At 43.7% G+C, this 16,258-nt stretch overlaps 1 protein-coding gene across 1 annotated transcript in view; it reads right to left on the minus strand.

Annotated features, from left to right (window-relative positions):
* The window catches only part of L3MBTL4 (L3MBTL4, histone methyl-lysine binding protein), a 156,725-nt gene that overhangs the window by 115,170 nt on the left and 25,297 nt on the right, over positions 1-16,258 (minus strand). Inside the window, 2 exon segments of the mRNA XM_027525960.1 lie at positions 10,446-10,486; positions 10,489-10,554. Coding sequence (XP_027381761.1) covers positions 10,446-10,486; positions 10,489-10,554 — 107 coding nt within the window.

Below are 16,258 nucleotides of genomic sequence, written 5' to 3' on the forward strand. Positions count from 1 at the left end.
CCCCATGGACTGTATGTAGCCCTCCAGACTCTTCTGTTCATGGAATTCTCCAGGTAAGAATACTGGAGTGGATTGCCATTCCCTTCTCCAGGGGATCTCCCCGACCCAGGGATTGACCCTGTGGCTCCTGCATTGCAGGTGGATTCTTTACTGTCTGAGCTATCAGGGAAGCCCAACTTCAACAATCCTGCAATACAAATCCACCCTCTGCGTTTTTAAGATCTACACACCCGTCTCTGTCTGTTGAAGGCCCCCTCAGGGTCAGGAGAAGACTGTCCCCATGAATGCAGTCTGGTCCCTTGTTTCCATGGCCCGTGCTGGCTCTGCCAAGGAAGCAAGGATGCACACACATAGACGGAGGCCAGAAGAGGAGGTGTGGGCAATAAGTCTCTAAGGAGTAGTAGCAGAAAAGGATTTATTCCAGCTGCCTGAGCTGCAGGCCCCTGCTCCCTGCAGCTGAGCCCCGACAGTGCCACAGCCGTGCAGTTAACCGTGATGTCCCATTACCCAGGTCCAAACACAGATCTGCAACAGCCTGCTGGCCCAAGCAGCTCTCGGTTAAACTAAGTAGATATATCTGTGTGTGTGTGCACAAATACACATACATGCATACACATGCACATGGTTTAAAACATTAAATCTGAATATCCTTTGTCTCTACGCGATAGTAAATAAAGGCATTTGGTGTTTGGAAATGCAATAAAACAAGGCATGTTGTACACTTCTCTAAGAGAAGAGAGACTGCTCTTCTTGAGCAGCCATCTGCCCCTCCGAGTCTCTGCTTGCTGCACTGCAGTGGGTGAACGCGTCTGTGCCCTGTACTCGACACTGCTCTGTGATGTAACTCGTCTCCCAGCCAGGCTGTAAGGTCCCGTCCCTGGCCCCCGGCTCCCAGAATGGTCCCTTCTACCCGACTGAGCTCAGTGAATCAAAGATGCCAATTACATGGAAGGAAGGGCCGGCCTCTTCTGTTGTTAGTATCTTAACTTTACCTGACACCACTGCAGTAGGCAGAAGATGGTCTCAGTAACGTCACAGCCTAACTCCTATAACCTATGAAAATGCTCCTGTACATCACAGGAGGGACACTGAAGGTGTGACCAAGTGAAGGACTCCGAGACAGCAGAGATCGTCCTATCCTGGGTTATCCTGTGGGCCCATGATAACCAGACGTCCCAGGCAGAAATGTCAGAGGGAGGGATGGAGGTGATACCTGCTGACTTTATATTGTTTAATATTTAGAAGCTTTATATTTAAACAGATTTTACAATGAAAACTACAATATATATTCATTTTTGCATAGAAATAGGATAGAGTTATCAACAATAGAATTTTAATTTGTATTTATTTATTTTTAATTGGAGGATAATTGCTTTACAATATTGCATTAGTTTCTGCCACACATCCACATGAATCAGCCATATGTATACATACCTCTGAGCTTCCCTAGTGGCTCAAATGGTAAAGAATCTGCCTGCAATGCAGGAGATGCAGGGTTAATCCTTGGGTCAGAAAGATCCCCTGGAGAAGGGAATGGCAACCCACTCCAGTATTCTTGCTTGGAGAATCCCGTGGACAGAGAAGCCTGGAGGGCTACAGTCCATGAGGTCACAAAGAGTTGGACATGACTGAGCAACTATACACGACATGACATACATATGTCCCCTCCCTCTTGAGCCTCCCTCTCACCTCCCAAACCATCCTATCCCTCTAGGTCATCACAGGGCACCAGGTTTGAGTTCCCTTCATCATACAGCAAGTTCCCACTAGCTATCTAATTTTGCATATGGTGATATACATGTTTCGATGCTACTCTATTTGTCCTGCCTGCTGACTTTAAAGGCGAAGAAAAGCACCAAGAGCCAAGGAATAGAAACTGACAAAGACTGGGAACTGGACTCCTCAGAGCTCCCTGAAGGGAGATGGCCTTGCTGAAACCTCCGCTCTAGCCCAGCAACACAGGGAAATATAATGTGCCAGTTTGTGTCACTTTAAGCCACTGAGTTTGCAGTAATTTGTTACAGCAGCAATGGAAAGATAACACAACTTCATTTGAAAATAAATTAACCCGAGTGAGACTCCACCCACGCCCTGCTTGGAGAAGATCTCCCTTTCCCCGAGTCTATCACAAGGAACGACACAGATTCTGTAACAAGGTGGGAGCTGTATTCGCCACCCTGCCTAATCAGTTTATTCTGGGGTGTCTTCATTTAGTTCTTTATTTTTGAGAGATATTCTTCCAGGGGTAAAAATAGAGTAAAGCAGGATGTGAGAGAAAGAGACAACGCTCAGCATAATTAGCCAAGTGTCAGTATTAGCGAGGGCATTTGGGATGTCAGCGTGGCAGCTGGTCAGAAAAGGCACACTTCTGTTCAGAGCAACAGCAGACACCGTGTCTCCTTCGAAGCTAAGATGCAGCCACAGACTCTCTGGTTTGCTCCGAAGGCAGTGACAGCACCATCTAGACAGCACCATCCGACGAAGCCTGGGGAATGAGTCTTCACTATCACAGCAGGCAAGCAGCCTCACAATTTCTGAGTAAATGCAAAGCTTTGAATGAGGTGATAGAGTATAGGGAATGGAGGGCCTTCCACTAACTTGGTCAAAAGTCCATTAACTCTTGAAAAAAAAAAACACAAAAAGCATGATCTGAAAGCATACATGCTCCCCAGGGTTCACTGCAGCACTGCTCACAAGAGCCAAGCCATAGAAGCAACCTAAATGTCCATCGACAGAGGGATGGATAAAGAAGATGTGGCACAAATATACAATGGAATGATAGCCATTAAAAAGAATGAAATAGTACCATTTGCAGCAACATGGATAGACCTAGAGACTGTCACACTGAGTGAAATAAGTCAGACAGAGAAGGAGAAATATCATAGGGCATCCCTTATCTGTGGAATCTAAAAAGAAATGATACAAATAAACTTATATACAACACAGAAAGAGACTCAGAGACTTAGAGAATGAACTTATGGTTGCCAGGGGGAAGGGATAGTTAGGGAGTTTGGGATGGGCATGTACACGCTGCTATATTTAAAACGGATAACCAATAAGGACTGTGGAGCACATGGAACTCTGCTCAATGTCATGTGGCAGCCTGCTTGGGAGGGGGGTTTGGGGAAGAATAGATACATGTATATGTATGGCTGAGTCCCTTCACTGTTCACCTGAAATTACCACAACATTGTTAATTGGCTATACCCCAGTACAAAATGAAAAGTTTAAAAAAAGTCCATTAACCCTTGAAACACAAACAGCATCCAGCCTCTGTGTATACAGGCACGTGCACTCTGCAGCTTCGTCGTCTACAGCAGACACTCAAAGAGATGCATGATCCCGAAACAAGGGTTCAGAACAACCAGTGCTCCTTCATCGTCATATTTTATTTAAGAGGTTCCACACAGACAGTGTTCTGTGGAGAAGCTGTGAAATGTGCTATTTCTATTCTCCCGAGCTCGTGACTCAGCTGGCGCCTCCAGCCAAACAGTCACACGGCAGGATCTTGGCAGATCCTGCAGGTCAGGCTGGGGGATGAGCAGGTGAGGGTACCCGGGAGCGTGGCAGTGGCTCCAGCCCAGTGGGCCAGCTCCCTGCCACCACAGTTCTTCACGCTGCCAGGAAGGTTTCTGTGCTAGATACACTGACTTCCATAAAAAATGTGCAAGGTAAGTCTCCACACAGTTCTTGGAAAATACACCAGCAGCGGCAGAGACACTGACTCTGGGAAAGAATATACATCATGGGGTGGCAGGGGCAGAGAGACTGACTACCTTTACTCTGAAAATTGAATTAATGACTGATAATCCACTGATGGGTTTTCCTGATGGCTCAGTGGTAAAGAATCCACCTGCCAGTGCAGGAGATGCAAGTTTCAATTCCTGGGTTGGGAAGATCCCCTGGAGAAGGAAATAGTAACCCACTCCAGTATTCTTGCCTGGGAAATCCCATGGACAGTGGAGCCTGGTGGGTTACAGTCCAAGGGGTCACAAAGCATTGGACATGACTTAGCAACTAAAAAACAACAATCCATTGCTATTAAGAAACATGCATTTAAGTCTAGAAAGTGTTGATCCATGGCACCATCTCTTCTACCTCCTTGACTGACTGTATAAAACTTACCTAAAACTAGATTGAAAATTAAATACCGATTTGGTTTTCTTTACAGATCAAATATCTGAAAAAATAAGGTGGGGGTCTAAAACAGATTATACTAAAGGTAACAACTCAGTGAGTTCATCTCACCGTCCAATCAGCACGGCGGATCTATTAAGACAAGACCTGGCAAATACAGTTGCCAGGCTAAACAGGGTCTGGCACCCATTCTGTGCATGCCAGTGGCTAAAAATGGTTTTTACATTTTTAAACTGCTAAAAAAAAAAAAGAAGAAGACTATTTGATGACACGTATAAGAATTGGAATTGTCCACAAATAAAGTTTTCTAGGGACCCAGCCACACTCACAGCTTCCAGGTAGTTGATGGCTGCTTTTGTGCTAAACCACAGAGCCAGCGGCTGCGCCAGAGCTACACGGCCCCCAGGGCTGAGTCACTGTCTGCCCTGCACAGGTGGAGATGCCGCGCTACAGAGGAAGAGCTCGGGTTGTAGATCTGGGCTACCTGGTCCCCATCTGCTCTACCACATAGAGACCCTGTAGCCTCGGGGGAGTCGCCCGAGCCACCTGCGCTGGTTCCTCCCCGAGGCTCCCTTGTGGGGTGGCTGCATGGACGGGGAGAGGAAGAGCCCGCATGGGACGCCACACCCGAGGGAGCAGCAGAGCAGTTACCATCGGTCGCTGTTTGTTGTGACTGTGGTCGCACCATCGATCGCTGTTTGTTGTGACTGTGGTCGCACGGATGTACCCGCTTCAACTCTTCCGGAAATCACGGCTGACACTAATTAATATTGTCACCTACTCGGAAAATTATCTTTTCATTAATGGGTCATAATATTTTTGAAAGTTGTCCCAGTCTCCTTCCCAAATGAAGATGGTGATCAATCACCGCGGTACCATAATGGCCATTAATTAGAAGTTTAGCTCAAAGGACTGTCATTTTAAACGGGGTATCTTGTTTTAGCCTCGTATTTCAAAACCGTTTTCAAAAATGCATCCTTGTTGGAGACACTGCCAAGTGACAGGACGAACTCCAGACTCTGCTCCCTCTCTGACAGATAATTACACCAGGACCCGTGGGGGTCAGGCGACTTCCTCGAGCACTGGCAAGCCTTAATTACAGCGAGCACTCACAGGCTTGTGCTTGGACTTTCGCTTTGCACGAGTCCACCCGCAGGTGTTTTCAAACAAAAAGCTTTAAACTTATTGGTCTGACCTAAAATTCAAACCAGCTTCGAGTCCTACACATAAACCACTTACCCCGACAATTCCTCTTGGCTATGATGCTCTTGTTTCATTTAGAAATGCCACAAATACATAATCCAGTTAATGCATTAAATATGAAAAGACTTGCTGAAGAGACTCAATTTATTAATGATTCAGTAGAAGTTCCTAAAACATCTATTTGGAATTCATCTATAATTCATTTCACAGCTTAGCAGCGCTTCCCACGGGGCAAATATTTATCAAATATTACTCTTTTTTAAATTCTCTGTTTTAAGTTTATTTGTAGAATACATTTTTTTCCCCCAAATTAAGGCTAAACTTCCTAAAAGCATCCATCCGTCTATTGTAATTTAATGTACAATTCCTGATAAGGGGACAGTAATGGGTTTTCAGATATAACAGAGTACAGTGTGCAACCAAACAAAAGAACAGTTATTAACCATAATAGTTGGCTGTAAACTGAACGCGACACACACTGAGTACATCATAAATATTTATTAGAGAGTAACCATGGTAATTAATATACACCGTAATCCACAGCAACCCACTCCAGTATTCTTGTCTGGAGATTCCCATGGACAGAGGAGCCTGGCGTGCTATAGTCCATGGGGTTGCAAAGAGTCAGACACAGCTGAAGCGACTTAGCGCTCAGCACACATATAATCAAGAAGTAGCATCTTAAAGTCTTACCATTGTAAGAAAAACTTCACAGCTCACCTACCAATGAACCACACACAACTGAAATTTTCAGTATGAAAATCAGAATACCTGGCCTGACTAGTCCTGGCAGAGTGTAGAATATCTTCACACAGACTGCCATGGTCCTACTCTCCAACACTGACAATGATGCTCCTTAATTTCAATGGCTCATCATAGCTCTTAAGTAAGAGCTAAAATGAGAGCAAAACATCTAAGTGTACACTAGCTGTCTAATTACCTAAGTGTAAAGAATCTGCCTGCAGTGCAGCAGACCTGGGTTCTATCCCTGGATCAGGAAGATCCCTTGGAGAAGGGCATGGCAACCACTCTAGTATTCTTGCCTGGAGAATCCCCATGGACAGAGGAGCCTGATGGACTACAGTCCATGGGGTCACAAAGAGTCTGACACGACTGACTGTCTAAGCACACAGTCTAAGCAGACTGTCTAAGACACTCTGGTCGACTTCAGTTCTCCATGCCGACTATAAAGAAGAAATAACACCTACCTAGAAGGGCTGTTGTGTGACTAGACTTACGGTGGTGATGCTTGCAGAACATAAACAAATCTTGAATCATATGGTGCACCTAAAACTCATATTGATACAACGCTACACGTCAACTATATCTCAATAAAAAAATTAACAAGAGTTGTTGTGAAGATAAAGATGAGATACACGACATACCTAACTAGGTACCTGGAACAAACCCCATATTCAGCACCTGGGTCTTCTTATTCTACTAGGACTGTGTCTCTGACACTGGAGACCAACAGCATCACATCCACTACTGTGACCACCGTTACTACAGCCACAGAGCAACCACTGCTGCAGCCCACCCCTCTCGGCCAAGATGCAAGTGGTCACAGGTCATAATCCAGACTCTCGGGATCTAAACACATAAGGCCCAATAGGATAAGTACAAAATAAACAGAATAGATAGGAACAAATGTTGGCAAGGATGTAGAGAGGTTCCTTGGACCTTTGTGAGAGGTTCCAATGAGAATGTGACATGGTGCAGCCACTTTGGAGAACAATTTTAAACAGAGAAATACCATGCTGCTGCTGCTGCTAAGTTGCTTCAGTTATGTCCGACTCTGTGTGACCCCATAGACGGCAGCCCACCAGGCTCCCCCGTCCCTGAGATTCTCTAGGCAAGAACGCTGGAGTGGGTTGTCATTTCCTTCTCCAGTGCGTGAAAGTGAAAAGTGAAAGTGAAGTCACTCAGTCGTGTCCAACTCTTAGCGACCCCATGGACTGGCAGCCCACCAGGCTCCTCCATCCATGGGATTTTCCAGGCAAGAGTGCTGGAGTGGGGTGCCATTGCCTTCTCCAAATACCATAAGATCCAGTAATTCCACTCCTAGATGTGTACCTGAGTGAAGTGAAAGCATGCACGCACACAAAAACACACCCAGATGTTCACAGCAGCATTATTACAATAGCCAAAAGGGAAACAACCCAAACGTCGATCAGTGATGAATGAACAAAACGTGATACATCCATACAAGGGAATACTGTTCAGAAACAAAAAAGGATAAAACACTGATTCATGCTACAACTTGGATGAAACCTTCAAAACGTTACAGCAAGTGAAAGAGGCCAGACACACAGGGTCATATATTACATCGTTCCAGCTGCTGTGAGGATACACTAGTGCATAAAAAGCCCTGAGAAAAGTGTCTGGCATCATCATCACCATCAGTATTAAGACTGGGCCCACGGTACATCACACGTTCTCTGCCAGCATCTCCAGGGATTCCGGGAAGACTCGCTGTTTTGTTCCCCAGGGAGCCTGGGCTCATCTCCTCTCCCTCTACAGCTGGTGATGACTTCCATGAGGCCCAGGGCTCCTGGGAGAGCGGCCCAGAGCACCTGCACTGACCAGTAACCACGGTGGTGGCCACTGAGGCCCTAGAAAGAGCCGGGCACAGCGAGGCTCCTTATCCCGATGCTTATAGCAAACCTCCCGGGGGGCACTACGGGCCACTGCTCTCCAGAGGGGGGAAACGTAAATAGGTCAGGTAACCACGAAGTTACTAACTTGGTTAAACAGGAGTCAGAGCTGGAAAGAAACCCCACCAGGGTGACCTAGGGAGCTTTCCTGTGCAGAAGGCCACCTTAGATTTCCTGGCAGCTGGGCTCAAGGGGAGAGTGCTCTGTGACTGACACACTGGACTCCCATTCAAATAGGAGGGTTTTAGGGTACACTCCATGCCACTGAGCACCCCTGCACTCACCCATTCATTCACACGTACACTCAGCATCCATCCTGAGAGGGACAAAGACAGTCCTTAAGGATATTGACTTCAAAAGAGAAGATTACGGAACAATAGGATCAACACATTCATAAAGGCACAGATGGATGCATCAGGCCAAGAGAAGATAGGGAAAGCAACTAATTTCCCTACTTGGAAAGAGTCTCACCCTCCACCTTTAATCGCCTTGAACAAGAATTCAGAGGAAAAACCTGATGCTCATTTTCAACGCCCTGTATCTTTGGGAACACTGCTGAATAGGATCTGAAGCCATGCTTCTGAGTCTTCTCTGTAATCTGCTTCTATTCAGACAACTGGGCCAGCCCCCAGGCCATCTCCTCCCCTCCACCTCCGGGGGCAGGAGGAGCATATACCCAACTGCGGGCCTGCCTGGGGAGGAGACAAGGCACGGGCCGTGACAGTGCGTGCTGCAGGAGGTCAGAGGCTCCTTGGGGGACCTCAAATTCTCCACAAGCCCCAAGACATGTATGTCATTTCAAGATGGATATATTCTGGCAGACCTAAGGGTGTGTGGAAGCAATTCACCACAGATTTTCTAAAGCCCCATGTCACATCTTAATTTAGCCCTAAAATCCTAAAGGGATTTCCATTCTGCCCACAGCCATGGAGGTAACATTAGGGTTCTAATCTCGTCAGAAGTACCAGATACTTTTCAACTTTTTTTCCACTAATAAAGGACAAAGGAACTTCCATGAAAGAGAAAGAAGACATATGAAATATTTCTTTGGAAGGATCAGCGAAATCATAAGAGATTTTAAAAATTCAATGCTGAGATAGTAAATAAAGAAGTATACTAAATTTACTTTAGGAGCTAAAGGTTTTCATATGGTATTTTCAAATGATATTTCAAAAGGTAATACTAATCCAATGTGATCACACAATAAGCTTGTAAATATGCTCAATTGGATACTATTGTATTATGTATCTTAGGAATCACAAGAAAATAATCTGTCAATTAAAATTCTAAATAACATGTGATGTACTATCAAGATTAAGCTTTTCCTAGAAATGTAGTGATTTTATAATGAAAGTTAAGTAAGAATATAAAGAAAAAAATTGATGCTCATTTTCAGTAATGAAACATTACTGAATTTATAATTATGAGATCCAAAGATCATTTCTACAGTAAGCGCTATAATAAGAGTAAACAATAGAAAGCCACAAATAAGAACTTAATATGCTTAAAATGAAATGTAAACATTAATAACAATGTATGTGGGATAGAACATCTATAACATATTCCTGAATAGCATTTAGCACAGTTATTGTTTTCACTTATCAGAAAAATAAAGGACATTGCCAATATCTGCTCTTGATAACCCATGGCCAAGCCAAATACTCATCTCTATATTTTACTAAAATATATATATACTGATTATTCTCTATGAGATGAATTAGAAGTTATTTTCAAATTAGGCATAGAGCAAATAAGATTTCTTTTCAATTATATCCAACTGTATATCCAACTTAAATACATCTTTATTAATAAAGCCTATAAATATTCATTGACTTCAATTTTTTATTAATATGAAAATAAACTGTGCTTGTATGGAAAATGAATTTTGAACTGTCATATGCTGTAGAAGATTTATTGAATTCCACAGTTGCTTTCAGCTGTCTGTATAAAAAAAATGAAAGGCTTTCACTTAAGGATAATTTAATTTTGAAGATGTGTATATTTAAAAAAAACACACACAGATGTCACAACAAGGATGGTATAGAAATCTGTGAATCGATTTTCACTTCAACATCAAACTTTTTGTTTGACTAGTAGAGAACAAGGAGGTAATCATTCTTAAGCTGCTTAATGACAACAGTTCCAAGAAAACTCTGATGATACCAACAAAAAGAAGCTTTTTTTTTAAAGGAACAAAATTTATGACATCTAAGCAGCAAGTGCAAACAAAGATGTGTGAAAGCCTTCAGAAAATCAGTTGTGTCTAATCTATAGAATCCTCTTCCACACATGTCGGCTGAGACACGAGACCAGAGACACAAGACCAGCAATGAACTCAGACCAAGTTCAATCCTCCTCCTTCTGAGACAAGAACTTAGAGCCTCTGAAGCCAGCCTCACAGGAGACACAGGGAAAACGCCAGTATAATATCACACTAATGTAAACGTGTACCTTTTTTCTTTGGTTGTCAAAATCCATAATTGCAGCAAGCAAATTCACCTGGGGTTTCGCTTACCCACATCTTCCGGTTTCACATTCAGGAGAAAACCATGGTGCATCGCTGTGATGTTACAAGAGGGACAAGTCATGAGAAATCCAACAATTCAGACGTGTTGCTAACATTTTCTAAAACATGACTGTTCTACTTTTGCATCAGATATTTAATACAACTGTAGTTCTAAGAACACACAGACATTTTATGCATATTATTAATATTTTACCCAGGTTTCACAAAAACCTGTAAGAGTTAAAAGAATGTTTTGGTTATTTTCAAGATATTTAAAAGACAAAGACAGATTAAATGATAAATTCATTAATAATCACAGGGTTCAAAAAAAGGATCTTATTATAATTTATCCACTGGCTTAGATGCTTTCATTTTTTTCTAAAATTAACCTTATAACTTAAGAAATTAGAAAAGATAAACATATGATCCTTTATATCTAAATTTAAAACAGGTAAAAGCTGCCATAATTATAACAGTTAAGCTGTTTTAAAACCATACCACAATGTAATTTAAAGCCACAGCCTGTGTTTCTCTTATTTCATCTTTAATATAACCATGTTAGACTGTATTAACTTAAAGTTTCTTTCCAGTCTTAAAATGCTGGGAACCAGGAGTCTACAAAGATGGTCACTCAAGGAATATTAAAGAAAATGGAGTGGGGGAAAATGCTCTGGAGCTTACCAAATCAGGGAAACAGAAAATTCACCAAAAATCAGTCAAAAGACAACTCGGCCAGTGTTTAAGACGTGGCAAAAAGGTTCACTCTGAAAGCTATAAGTGTTCTTTGACTTGCTTGAAAATGAAAGCGTATTGGGTTTCTCAAGTTTAGAAATAGCAGCAGGAAAATAAAACCTCTGATAATTCATGACTTACAAAACAGTTGAATATTTCTCCAATACCTGGTTTGTTACTCTACAGCTTCTATAAAAACATATTTCTCTCTAAGATCCATTATCATGTCTACTGAATGGAGGATACTGACTATAGTTTACTCTCTGATCCTTGAAAATCTTTCTTTTCTCCCTGAGGTCTGTGCTGATAATAAACATAATTGTTTCAGATGCCAAAGACATACAGCTTAAGGTGAACCCGTAACAACCCTGTGACAGAGCCTGGGGGTTGCCCTTTTGACCAGATCTTTTTGTAATTTTACTTTCTTGTAATTTTCTTCTTGGAAAAATAAAATGAAGCTTTGACATAAAGCAAGAAGGAATGTGAGACTACAAGCAACTGGTACTTTTACTTGCTGAATGTTTTGCTGTACATAAAACTCTTTCTAGTACACTAGAACTTCCAGCCCTCTTAATTTGAGTATCCCTCTTCCTCCTAACTGGACCTATTATAATCAACTGCTTTTTAAAAAACGAAATAGCATTTTGTTTTAAATCCCTTTTGATCTTGAGAAGACGTCCAGTAAAAAAAAAAAAAATAATAATATGGAGAAGCTCACTATAGAAAATTCTGATTAAAGATGAGCCAGGGAGCCCTGAGGACACAGAGTTGAAAGGGAATAGAGCTTGAAAACCACTGGTTTAGAACATAAATATCCCTAACTATGCTATCAGTGCACTTTCTTTATACTTGGTTTAATTCTGGAATAAATGTATAAGTACAAATTTGAACTTTACAAGTTGGTATTCTAACAAATTGCTAAAAGCAATATTCCATCAAAATGTGTGAAAAGGTGTTCCCTCAAAATGGGTGAACAGCTAACACACAGGGACTACATATGATCCACCTATATTATTCTGGCATCACTGACTGTCCAGCAGTCCCTGAGATGAAAAGGTCAAAGTTCCCACTCAGTGGACAGACAGGACCAGAAATGAGGGGCTCAGCATCAGAGGTTGATGGGGCTTTCAAAGCACTTCGAGGAGGAAAGTGGTCACCTACATTTGTGTACAGAAACAATAGTAAATAAGTCACCTCCACTTTAGTATTTTTAACTAAAAGCAAGAGTTAAAAAACATAAAGAAGGCTGAGAGCCACAGAACTGATGCTTTTGAATTGTGGTACTGGAGAGGACTCCTGAGAGTCGCTTGGACAGCAAGATCAAACCATTCAGTCCTAAAGGAACTCGACTCTGAATATTCATTGGAAAGACTGACGCTGAAGTTGAAGCTCCAGTACTTTGGCCACCAGATGTCTTAAGAGCCAGCTCATTGGAAAAGACCCTGATGGTGGGAAACACTGAGGGCAGGAGGAGAAGGAGGGGACCGAGGATGAGATGGTTGGATGGCATCACTGACTCAATGAACATGAGTTTGAGCAAACTCCAGGAGATAGTAAAGGACAAGGAAGCGTGGCATGCTGCAGTCCATGGGGTCACAAAGAGTTGGACAGGACTTACCAACTGAATAACAACAACAATTTAATAGCCCCTATTAAGAATGGACGGAGAAGGCGATGGCACCCCACTCTAGTACTCTTGCCTGGAAAATCCCATGGACGGAGGAGCCTGGTGGGCTGCAGTCCATGGGGTCGAGAAGAGTCAGACACGACTGAGCGACTTCACTTTCACTTTTCACTTTCCTGCATTGGAGAAGGAAATGGCAACCCACTCCAGTGTTCTTGCCTGGAGAATCCCAGGGATGGGGGAGCCTGGTGGGCTGCCGTCTATGGGGTCACACAGAGTCGGACACGACTGAAGCGACTCAGCAGCAGCAGCAGCAAGAATGGAAGTCTATGATAACCTCTGAGTAGGCTGTTTTGCTTGCCTTCATGCTCACGAGCAGTCATTCACTGGTCCACGCGTTGATTCCACAAGGTCAAGCAGGTGGACCAGGGTGCAAAGGTGGTGTGAGTAAGTGGCCCGGCCAGCTCACTCCAGGAGGCTCCTCAGAAGTTTGAAAAGACTCACAATCACTGTCTGACCTCAAACTGTGAATTGATTTTTCCAATTCTTCCAATTATTCTGCATCGATTAGGGTTTTATTCTCATAACTAAAGGTTTAGAATTACAATTTCCAAAGTTTACTATTTCTCATTATAATTTTAAAATATACATTGGTTTAACATTTCTGCAGCTGCATTTACCTTTATAGCTCGTATTTTAAAAAACTGTCCAAACTCATTCCTTGCTACTTGGGCCTCCACATTTCTGCACAAGATCTGAATCTGCCCCTTGAGCACTGAGGCTCCTCAGCCAGCTCCAGGTTCCCCACCTGGGAGGACCCCCAGGGGACCTGACCAGCGCATTCAGGGAGGGTAATGGCAACAAATGAGACCTGCAAGTGGTGGGGTGAGGAACGCTTGGTGAGCAGGCATCCAGTGCTGCTCTGGCCCCGAAGACAGACCCAGCAGCTGAGGCCAGAGGAACAGCCCCACTCGCTTTACATGATCAATCAGTTCAGTTCAGTCACTCAGTCGTGTCCGACTCTTTGTGACCCCATGGACCGCAGCACGCCAGGCTTCCCTGTCCATCATCAACTCCTGGAGTTTACTTAAACTCATGTCCATCGAGTTAGTGATGCCATCCAACCATCTCATCCTCTGTTGTCCCCTTCTCCTCCCACCTTCAATCTTTCCTAGCATCAGGGTCTTTTCCAATGAGTCAGTTCTTCACATCAGGTGGCCAAAGTATTGGAGCTTCAACATCAGTCCTTCCAATGAACACCCAGGACTGATCTCGTTTAGGATGGACTGGTTGGATCTCCTTGCAGTCCAAGGGACTCTCAAGAGTCTTCTCCAACACCACAGTTCAAAAGCATCAATTCTTCAGCATTCAGCCTTCTTTATAGTCCAACTCTCACGTCCATACATGACCACTGGAAAAACCATAGCTTTGACTAGACAGACCTTTGTTGGCAAAGTAATGTCTCTGCTTTTTAAAATTCTGTCTATGTTGGTCATAGCTTTTCTTTCAAGGAGCAAGCGTTTTTTTAATTTCATGGTTGCAGTCACCATCTGCAGTGATTTTGCTGCTGCTAAGTCGCTTTAGTCGTGTCTGACTCTGTGAGACCCCATAGATGGCAGCCCACCAGCCTCCCCTTCCCTGGGATTCTCCAGGCAAGAACACTGGAGTGGGTTGCCATTTCCTTCTCCAATGCAGGAAAGTGAAAAGTGAAAGGGAAGTCGCTCAGTCGTGTCCAACTCTTTGCGACCCCATGGACTGCAGCCTACCAGGCTCCTCCATCCATGGGATTTTCCAGGCAAGAGTACTGGAGTGGGGTGATTTGTAAGCCCCCCAAAATAAAGTTTCTCACTGTTTTCATTATTTCCCCATCTATTTGCCATGAAGTGATAGGACCAGATACATGATCAATATGTGAAAATAAAAGACTGTGATTGTGTTAAGTGATTCTTAAGTATTAACTGCCTCTGTGTGACTCTCCAGAAATGAGCTGTGCATGTGCAAAAAAGAAAACACATGCATGAATTCTATTTTCCCTGTTCAATGAACCCAAAGAACAGAGTGTCTTCCAGCCATGAAAGCCTTGCAAATGACACCCATTCCCCCCTCTCCTCTTCCTGCCTGGACCTGAGTCCTGCCAGGCTCATGGGCGGAGGCAGAGGAACAGAGGAAGGGGCAGGGTACAGATCCGGTCACATGGCTAAATTCATACTTGAAACAAGAAAAAAAAAAAAAATACAGGGAACAACAACAGCCTTCACCCTCTTCACTTACGGCCAAGAGAAGCGTGTCTACCTGGCTTCTGCTTATGTATGGTGTGCTCCACCCACATGAGTTCACTGGAAGCTGAGCCAGTAATGATTCTGGTGCATCACTGTGTCCTAATGGTGCCTCAGAATCCCACTGGTACTTCCAGGCAGCACTCCAGCCTGGACGGAGCCCAGACGAGGCGTCTGATGTGTGGTGTTCGCAGGAGGCAGGCATGACACACCCCAGCTTGCCACGTAAGAAGACCAGCTGAGCGGTGAGATGGGTTCCAGGCTTTGCTCACAACAACATCCTCTATCACTTTCCCCAGGAACAACAGTCTAATGAGAAGAAAACTGGGATCATGAATAAATAACACAAGTCCTTACATTCCTAACCTTCTGGTCTGGGTAATCTGTTCCATGGAGGCAAGACAACAGTAATTATACCACAAGCCAATTTCAGAACCCAAAATCATAGGTGTCCCAGGACAAGCAATTCTCAAGTAATAGACAACAGTCTTTTTAATAACAAGCAATAAACAGGGATCTTCTGAGTCGTACTGAGAAGGTTCAATAAGAACAGACAGAATATTGACCATAAATACATGCTGGAAGGACTTAAGAGTCCTCTTCCTCTATTAATAACTCCTCATTTTGTCGATGAGGAAAGAGAGACCTGGTACTCTGGCTGACATGTCAAAAGCAGGACGACTAATAAGCAAAGCTGGAGCCCAGGTATCCTGACCTGCAATTTACAGAGATCAAGATCTCCAGGGAGCTGCTCTGAGGCCCAGTGATGCTCCAAGACTGCTGGGCACTGAGACAGGAGCAAGCACCTGTGCCAGCAAGCAATGGGGGCTAGACCACCAGCACCAGGGAAGCCAGACTGGGTTCTGCCATCATTTTAAGAGGCTGGGTTCTCTAGGAAAGCCCCTCAGACACTACTTCTTGCTCTGATTCAGGTCATGCTCATGAGGCAGAGCAGGGACTTCATATGTCTAGGCCTCCCAATGGTAGAGACCGAGAAAAGCCACCACTGACTGGGAACGAGAAGATGAAAACAGATGTACACAATATTAACCCATTTTTATAGCGCAGGCAGTGATTTTATAAAGGACATGGGCTCATGAACATATGCATGTTCGAGTGTGCATGA

The sequence above is a fragment of the Bos indicus x Bos taurus genome, chromosome 24, assembly GCF_003369695.1.
Source record: "Bos indicus x Bos taurus breed Angus x Brahman F1 hybrid chromosome 24, Bos_hybrid_MaternalHap_v2.0, whole genome shotgun sequence".
Lineage (NCBI taxonomy): Eukaryota > Metazoa > Chordata > Mammalia > Artiodactyla > Bovidae > Bos > Bos indicus x Bos taurus.